At 31.5% G+C, this 10,309-nt stretch overlaps 1 protein-coding gene across 1 annotated transcript; it reads right to left on the reverse strand.

The window, feature by feature from the left end:
- Positions 1–1,500: 1,500 nt before the first annotated feature.
- Positions 1,501–1,890, reverse strand: LOC149532423 (uncharacterized). Its single transcript, XM_089805713.1, has one exon. The coding sequence runs from the start codon at positions 1,888–1,890 to the stop codon at positions 1,501–1,503; it is 390 nt and encodes a 129-aa protein (XP_089661839.1).
- Between the last annotated feature and the right edge of the window lie 8,419 nt (positions 1,891–10,309).

Genomic DNA, 10,309 nt, shown 5'->3' on the forward strand with positions numbered 1-10,309 from the left:
TTACTACACACTCTACTTTGTGTTTGCACTCCACTTTTCACCTTAGCAATCATTAAAAGTTACATCATCATTTATCTATGGTAAGTTCTAGTTTGAGATAACTCTCAATGAAAATTGAAATCATTGAGGTATTAAGATTTGTGAGGTGATCCAACATAGGCGTGAAGAGCTACCACATAGTGAAGGCCGCCATGTAGATGTCTTAACAACCCGATATAGTTGCACTCATGTCTAAAACCTCTTATTTAAATAAATGAAAAATATTGAAAAAAATATTTGTCTTGAAATTTTAGATTAAATCAATGTATATGTAAATAATTTAAAATTGAATTTACAAAACTAATAAATAGTTAGTATTAGGTATAATATATAAGTGAGAGGAAAAAGGTGTAACTATAGTTGATAATTCAATAGATTCAAGGAGGTTGGTAGAGAAGGATTAAAAAGTATTGTAACACTCTCTATAATAAAGACAATAATTAGTAACATTATAGTATGTATTGTGTGCAATACTGCATAAATATATGAAGTAAACTAAGTGACTAGAATACTCCACCTCTTTGAATAGAAGTGCTTTCATTGTTCAACAACTTTTTTCCTATATATTTTTCGTTATTTCAGACATAGCCTCTATTAAATTTATGATATAATCTTATTTCCACTAACTTTATTTTTAAACATATATATTTTTATTAATTTTCAATAATTATAAGCTAAAATAAAATACTTTTATAATTAAATACAATCAATAATTGTTATATTAATACAACTCATTTTTTACCTATTTGTAAATGGACATGGCTATCTACATACCTTAGATCAAAATTGTAAAAATCGAAAACACAATAGATTTTGTTGAAATTTTTAATATTTGTTCTTCATGATCTCAATGTTTTATAATTGAAAACAACAACAAAAATTGAGAAAAAATCACTGTATTTTCATAGATTTGAATTGAAAAAAGAAAGAAAAAAAAAACTTTTTGATACATTCTGAACCTATTTAAATATGGTTGCCAACAACACATGAATGCACCATTAAGTATCCAAATCATGTACAACTCATGCTGGTAACATCCTCATTTAGTATTAAGTTTTAAATCAATAATTCGTAAAATGTACATTCAGAAAGCTTATAGCCACGGGACACAATTGGCCACCATACCCAACTAATATGCATTTCATTGGGCTTCCAAAATTGGCCACGCCAATCTGTTTCCTTTAAGTCTCCTGAAATCACAGGAGTGCCAAAAGCTACGGACTTGGCAATGAAAATCATCATCATCGTAATAATCTCCTTTAAACTTGACCCAACAAGTGGTTCTCATAAAAATAATAATCTGCCCTGCACACCTCTCCCCCACACCCGCACTCCTCTCTTTCCAAACTTCTCAAACGCCTTCTTCTCTCTTCCCTTACTTTCTCATGAGGAAATGTTTCTGCTGCTGCAACTGTCACCGACATTGCAATCTTCAAAGCGGGAGTACTTATGACATCATCATCATCTTTCCACATCAATGGAAACCACTTTTTCAGAGAAAGAGTGGGAGATGACAACAACTCCTCCCACGAGACTTCTGCCCTTCCCGACACTTTGCTCTTCGATCCTCCAAATATTTCTACTTCTCACTTCAAACACAACCGACTCTGATTTAGACAGCATTTCATCAACTCCTTTTCCCTCACATTCCAAGCTGAATGTCTCTCCCCACTGTGGCTCTGGGCAAGCCTCGACCTCCTTCGTATTCACATGAGCGATCTTCTTGTTGAGATGATACCGAACAAACAGACTTCCTTTGCAGCCATATTGATGATCAAGAAGAGCAATATTTTTCGCTCCAACAACGTCCAACTTGAGCTGCACAGAGCATCTTGGCCTCCTCTCCTCCATTGAATATCTATCGTTGTTGCAGAGTATATGATTGCCTTGCTCAAAACAGTGCTTCTCCAGACAAATACTGAGAATATAGGAAATGTGAGATGAGATGATAAGAAGCTAAAGCAAAGATCGGGAATAATATGATATGATATGGCTAATTTGACCATCGACCAACCGTTGTATGACGCCTACGCCTATGAGAGTGAAATATTCAGTCCACTTGAAAATAATAATACATGGCTTTACAAGTTTAAATTTAGAATTTATGGATTTGGTGACTGATTTTCTTGTGTTTGATGGACTGGAGATTATTTTCCACCGATTCATATAAAATACAATCTTAATTTATCTCGGTTGATCTCGTAACGTGACTGAAATCATTATTTAATTTGGTATAATGCGGTGAGAACAACTCAAAGGAATAATATAGCCACATGCCAAACCCTGAGTAGTTGTCAAGCGGAAAAGGTGAGTATTACCCTGGGGTCCTATGAGGTGGGCTTGGGCTCTATGTTTAAGGAGCTGGAGGTCCCATGATAATATTTTGGGGGTGCTAAAGCTTAATTTCGAATCTTTTCCTATTAACTAGGAGCTCCTATTTTTTAGTTGAGCGGATGCAAAAGTAGCCCCTACTATTTAGGGAAGAATTCTGCCACTTGGCAAGAACCTACCTTTCATTTTCTCTCCAAATTAAAATCATCCTACCAAAAAATTTTAAAAACAACAATTTATATTTTTAATATTTCCTTCAATTTAGGAGCCAATTTTTTTAAGCAAACTTAAATGTGATGCCCATGAGACCGCTCCCCTTTAAATGTTCCTAAAAAAGCTCAGCGGCACCCGCTCTATTTTTAAGCAAGTTGGTGCCCATGGGACCCCAACCTTACTGGACGACTCTTCTTTTAAAGATGAGAACAACAATCCCCTTCACTCCATACCTATTTTGATGGCACTTTACAAGTCATTATTTGGTTAGTAAAAAAATGAGATTCTATTTATAAAATTTAATATTAAATTTAGTAAACAGAGAAACAGGTGTCCAGCGGAATGGGAGATGACAAAATTTCCTCAATAATATCTTAAATCAGACTTTCTCTCAAACTGGTTTTTTTATTGGCCCTTAATTTTCAATCCTATGCTGATTAACATAAACATGTTAATCATTTCTAGCGCTTGCAATTTAACATAAGACCATCTCAAGTAAATGGTTGTGAGTGATCTAATTTGGACTTTTGGAGACATGTTAATCATTTCTAACACTTCCAACATTAACATAAGATCATTTCAAGTAAATAGTTGTGAGCAATCTAATTTGGACTTTTGAAAACATGTTAATCATTTCTAACACTTGAAACATTAACATAAGATCATTTCAAGTAAATAGTTGTGAGCGATCTAATTTGGACTTTTGGAAGTAAAGATAATATTAACTAGCAATCGTATCTTAATGTGTAATAGGTATGCTGAAGTAGTGTGGGAGGTCCATTAAGAAAAATGTACATTTACTAGTATCTAAGTTCCATATTTTTATACAATAGAGAGGGAGAGATGTGAATATAAAGAGGTAAATATGAATGAGAGAGAAAGACCTCATAAAGCTAGCTACAACATTTTGGTTCATATTTTGATGCTCCTTTTCATTTCATCTCTATTAGCATAATATTTATTAGATATATATATTATAATCTTATTAATTCCAACATAAATATTACATCTAGGGAATAAATATAGATAATATTTCTTAAAACCTTAAATTTAATCAAATCAAATTGTATTACACCATAATTTTAAAAGTTATCTCATACCTTTTTGTAATTCTATATAGAAGATAGAAGTACATTAAATCTTTTTTACATTCGGACATTGCTTGAATGCCAAGAGTCTTATAACTCTTTTAGGACTTATTGTCCTTTGAGAGATTACAAACAATTATTCAATTTCAAAATATTTCCTTGATTATACCTACTTAAATTAGAGTTTTAATCCTTAGGAAGCCGCTTCATTCCATGATTTCTTCATTTCATTGGTTATTTTCTTTCACATAGATTATTTCATTTTTGTAAGTATTTATAAATTTAATATTTATTAATAAAATAAACGATTATATATATATATATATATATATATATATATATATATATATATATATATATATATATATATGGATTGTTTATAAGATGAAAGCAAGGTAAGTTTTTTCATATTCTTTATAGCAATGACATAGCTTTTATGAATTATTATTTTCAACTCATTTTATGTCTTTTCTTTTTCATTTTTTTAATTTGAGTTAAAAAATTAGTTTCTTATTAAAAAATTATTATATATTATATTTAGTTTGAAAGAGTATATTTTATTATATTTGAACATTACAAAATATATTGTATATTAATTATATAAATAGTATTTTTTTAATTCAATAATTTATAAAATAGGTTCAAGGGATTTAGCTTGCTTGGTTGAAGTAATGAGTTCCCGTTGTCGAGACTCTAGTACAGATCCCAAGAGGGACTTCTGTGTGGAATTCTAAGTTGTAACTCTTGGTCTTCTATTGGTTGTATTTGTCTCATTGTAAAAGACGGATTCTAAGTTGTGACTCTTGGTCTTTCAATTGTTATTTCTAGTGTGGTTGCTCATAAGGAGCTTGAATAAAATTTTAAGTCTCATGTCGTTTGAATAAACACAAGATTTGTAAACAATTTCAATATAAAATCATTTATAAAATAGAATATATACTAATTAATATAATTATTGTATATTTCTTAAATATAATATAAATACATATAGTTATATTTACATAACATTCAAAGATTGCCAATAGTGGCATGTTGTGATGGTTATGTTGTTGCATTGTTATCCTTGCCATCAAGGTTCAAATCCCATGGGGATGAGGTCCCCGTTTGTGGCCTCACTGGTTCATAGCTCCAGGTCAAAGCGTTTACCCGTCTTTGAAAACATTCAAAGATTTATTTGTTGTTGTTAAACTCACCTTGAACATAAATGATGTCATTATTGCTTGAAGAAAAGCTAAATTTTTTTAAAGGAAAAAAAATTAGAATAAGGAAATTATTTGTCAATTATTTTAAAAATATTGATAGATTTAATCTTTTATATTTTAAATGAGTGTATCTTGATCACATAACCTTCAATAAGTAGCAAAAACTATAATATTGTAAATTTTAAATTGTATCATTCAAACACTATAATATTGTAAATATTAAATTGTGTAATTCAAATATTGCTATTGTATTACAAATCTGCTTATTTCATTTAACAAATTATATTCACTAAACAAATCACCTATTTATCATACATTTCAAGGAACAAATTAAAAAAGAAAAAATACACAAATTACTACAAACATTAGTAGAAACCTTAGGATAAATACTAATTGCAATGAGTCACATTTTCCCTACAACTGGGCCAAAACTTCTCCATATTGGGCAAGAAACTATATGTCTACACAATTGATAGCAAAGGGAAATGGCTACACACATTACTTAGATTATACAAGAGATGTAGACAAGAACAACTAGAAGCTAGCATGCTTACAAAATTATTCCTTCATGCAAATTACTCACCTTGAGGTATGGAACAAAAAGCTTGAGAAATTTATTTTTGAATGTTATCCATCTAAGGAGCAAAAACACAGAGTGAATAGGAAATCACTATCACTAACATATATAATGAGATTAATATAATTCTAATAATTTTTAGAATGATTGTAATGTATAAAATTGTTATTGAATAATTAATATGCGAATAGTAAGATATAAGACTTCACTATTTTCTAACTTTTTTATAATGTTTATTTTCTTGATTATGGAACTGAAGACATGTCATGTTTGTGTATGAGATAACTGTTCACTTTAAATGATAATTATGATTTTAGCATTTTACCTCCTCCTGTTAGGGCCATTAATCATGCCCACCATTGAGATTGGCTATTTCTTTTGTAACTATTTTCATATATTCCATTTTAAGTGTGAGGTTGCATTGTGATCACTGTGAAGTTAACGAGGGCAATGAATGCTATTGTATCAGCCAGTGAGGGGTTTTGCATGAGAGATAGTTGCAAAGATCACATAAATGAGTAAATATCATTTACTTGAACTATGCTTCCTATAGATGTTTTAGATACCATCCTCTCTTTCATCATCTTCTTCATCTTAACTATGCCATCCATCCTACTAGTGACAAGTTATACACATCTCACAATAGTTTATACCATTTAGGATTTCTAGATTCTGGTTTAAAATGTTATTTTACCACACATTTTACTAGTTCAGTGCTACAACGAATTGTGCAAGCCCCAAGTAAAATTCCCCACACAAGCAAGATCTAATTCTATCTTTCTGATAAAGTCACATGCTTCTTCCAAGCATCCAACATTCTTGAGAATGTCAACCTTGTGCGCATAGTGTTTCAGTGAAGGGTTATATCTAAATTCACTAATATTGTGTATAATTAATATATTTATTTAATTAAACAAAGAGACAATTTTTAAAGATGGATTTATATCTTTTTGCAGTTATGAGCACATGCCATACATTTCTCCACCTCTGGCCATTCTCAACACAATTCCACCAAAAGAAGAAATTTTACCCTTATTCGATACAATTCATAGCCAGCAAGTTGTCTTACAAAATCAACTAAAAAGTCTGAAAATCATCAGACATCAACATAATTCCATTATTTTGATGGATCTCTCATTGACCCACTTGAATTTTATTCACATGTCCACCAAGTATTCATGACCCTCTTCCTACTCTGGAAGAATTCAGCTATAACTAAGAATATCTCCACTCCTTGCCAAGATATCTAATTGACCAAATTAATTCATCCTTTCCTCTTTACCCAAATGGAATAGGAATGGCACATTCTTAGAAAGCATGTATGCATGAAGAATTCACCTCATCTAGACTTTTGTAAGAAAACATAAACCATCATTTCCCTCAAAGAAACACTAAACCTTAATCAAATAGAGGGCATTTCTACTACTATCCCCAATCTCTCATCCCAAAGCAATAAAGCCCCTCTAGACTTGGAAGTCAATACAATAAACATACCTACATGAAAAGCCACAGAGTTTGGTAACTCACGAAGCCATGCAAAATTAAATAAAGTCACAAAATTGATGACTACTAACTACTAACATTAATATACAGTGTCCATATAGTGGACAACAATAGTCCCCTCAGACTCTGTAGTCCTCCCCTCTACGTCACAACTTTCCTTACTTTCAAAATAAGCAATGAACTTAGTCAATTAAATTTGTGATATTGTCACATATAAAGGGGGAAATTTGAACGCATCAAATCCTTTCAATGACTTCCCTCCTCTCAGCATGGCTGATGATTGTTGGATTGTAAAATCAACTCATCCACTTCATATAAGGAAACACCTACAATGCAACTTTGATCTGTGGTGTTTTGGGAATGGGTATGGAGGATGGTAAGGGATATATTTAGTTTATTAGGCTATTTACTATGGAGTTCTTAATTAGGCATTGTGAATTATCCCATTCAAGTTAGAATCCAATGTTCAGGTGTTGGATAGATATTTTCAGCTTTGGAAGCATGTGATGGAGACCAAGTTGCTTTTGTGGTAAAACATGCATCTTCAGTTGGAAAGTGATGGACATCATGCTTTGGTACTTTTCTTCTATCTTCATCTTAATAGATCGATATTTGGGCTCTATTTTTCTCATATATCTATCTAATAGTTATTGGTGATGTAGGCTTCCAGTCTATCCTTTTTAATCTCCCCTACCCTTTTACTTACTCCAACTACTTTATTTATTGTTGTCTTCTCATGGAGAGTTTTATACATCTTATTTTGTAAACTATACTTCTAGATTATTAGGTTTAGGTTTAGGGTGTGTCGATTAAAGTATTTTCCAAAGTTTGAGTCAGCTATAATATTTTCTAGAAGTTTGTAAATATTTTCTCTTCTCAGCTAATGCTAGATTTCTCTAGAATATTGTATGCTTGCCTATAAAAAGGCACTATGTACTAATTTGAGATCATGGTGAATGAAATATAATATATTTTATTGTGCGGCAACAGATTGTGTTATTTTGTGTTTTTATAATTTTAGTTCTGCCCATCCATCAAATTGGTATTAGAGCTATAGAAAATATGGACATTGTTTTTATGGGTAGATGTCATTGTGGGTGAAGGGAAAATGAGAGAAAAGCTAAAGATCTAAGGAAGATATCATAGTTGTTGTGTGAGGAAGGAAGAGAAAGGGTTTGTAGTTACAAGAGAGAAATATTTACTGTTAAATCATGGTAGGAACTAGTGGAAGTATTTCATAGCCAAAAATTCCAACTTTTAATGGCAAAAATTATGATTATTAGAGCATCAAAATGAAAACTCTTTTTCATTCTCAGGATGTTTGGGATTTAGTTGAAAGTGGGTTCCCTGAACTAGCAAACTAGTAGGCATATCAAGCTCTTTCACAAGATAAAAAGTATTTATTAAAGGAAAATAGGAAAAAGGATGCTAAGGCATTGTTCTTTATTTAGCAGGCAGTGGAGGAAGCAATATTTCCAAAGTTAGGTGCTACCACAAGCTCAAAGAAAGCATGGGACAACTTGCAATCAACATACCAATGCACAAGAAAGGTAAAAACTTCAAAGTTACAAAATCTTAGAAGAGATTTTGAAAATTTACAAATGAAAGATTCAGATTCAATAGACTCATTCTTCACTCAAATAATGGGGATAGTAAATTAGATTAGATCTTATGGAGAAACCCTTGGGGATCAACAAGTTGTAGAGAAAATACTTAGAAGTCTACCAAATAAGTTTGATTCAAGAGTTGCAACCATTGAAGAATCTAAGGATCTCTCCTTGCTATCAATAGATTAGTTAACGAGTTCTCTCTTATCACATGAACAAAGGTTGAATCATTCAGAAACTTCATCATTGGAGAATACTTTCAAGACTAAACTTTCATTTGGAAAAACAAGAGGAGGATTAGATTATAGCAGAGGAAGAGAACATTTTACACCAAGAGGAGAAAGATAAAATCCATAGTTTGAGAGTAGAACACTAGCATGAAGCTCACAAACCCATTTCACATCAACAAGAGGAAGGGGGAGCAATCATCATCAAGGAGGAAGGTATGAAAATTCTAACATCCAGTGTCATTATTGTAATAAATTTGGGAATTTTGCATCTGAGTGTAGAAAAAGACAGTATGACATGAATAGGCAAAAGACACATTTTACAAATTTAAGTCAACCCAACACTAGTGAGCAAAACACCATCTTGATAACATGCAATGTTGCACAAGAGAGTTCTAAAGAAGTATTGTTCTTAGATAGTGGTTGTAGTAACCATATGAGTGGGTCTAAGGAGATATTCTCAACAATAGATGAATCAATAAAATCAGAGGTTAAGTTGGGGAATGATCATCAAATTTTAGTCATGGGAAAAGGATCAATTAGAATAAGAACAAAGAAATGTGAAGAAAAGGAAATTGATAATGTATATTATGTTCTTGGATTACAACACAATCTCATAAGCATTGGGCAACTAGTACAAAAGGGATATAGAATACATTTTGAAAATGGTGAATTTGTGATTCTAGAGAAAAGACCAAGTAATAGGCTGATTGCAAAACTTGAAATGACTCAAAATAGAATGTTCAAACTTAAAATCCTTAGTGAATTATTCTTAGAGCCAAATGAATTGCAAAAAGTAGCTGAATCTGTAGTCAAAGCTTTACACAAAAATGAATCTTAGCTATGGGATTTAAGGTTTGGTCATTTAAACTTTAAAGGGTTGCAACTCTTATATAAGAAATGAATGGTCTATGGGTTGCCATCAATAGAACCACTTAAGACAATATGTGAGAAATACATTTTGACAAAGCAACATAAAAAAATTTTAAAAAATCTAGTTGGAAAGTTTTATAGAGGAAAACATCCACTTGAGACAGTCCATTCAAATCTTTGTGGGCCAATGCAAACACCATCCTTAAGCGAAAAACTTTATTTCTTGACATTTATTGATGATTTCATTAGAAAAGTTTGGGTTTATTTTGTGAATTATAAATTAGATGTATTTTCCATCTTTAAAGAATTCAAGGAAAAATTTGAAAAAGAAAGTGGATACTCTATTAAAACATTAAGAACTGATTAAGGTGGAGAATACATATCAAATAATTTTTTGAATTTTTGGAAAGAAAATGGCATATGGAAACAATTTACAGCAAGGTACACTCCACAAAAAAATGGAGTAGTGGAAAGAAAAAATAGAACAATTATGGAAATGACAAGGAGTATGTTAAAGGAGAAACACTTACCAAATGAGTATTAGGCTAAAGAAGTTGCATGTTCAACATACATACTAAATAGATGTCCAACAAAAGAAGTAATAAATAAAACACTAGAAGAAGCTTGGAGCAAAAGGAAGCACAATATA

Source organism: Cupressus sempervirens, chromosome 10, assembly GCF_028749045.1.
Source record: "Cupressus sempervirens isolate cs-2001-9-10 chromosome 10, ASM2874904v1, whole genome shotgun sequence".
NCBI lineage: Eukaryota > Viridiplantae > Streptophyta > Pinopsida > Cupressales > Cupressaceae > Cupressus > Cupressus sempervirens.

Coding starts and splice junctions, on each gene's coding strand:
- LOC149532423 (XM_089805713.1), bottom strand. CDS start 1,890: ATGGAGGAGAGGAGGCCAAGATGCTCTGTGCAGCTCAAGTTGGACGTT.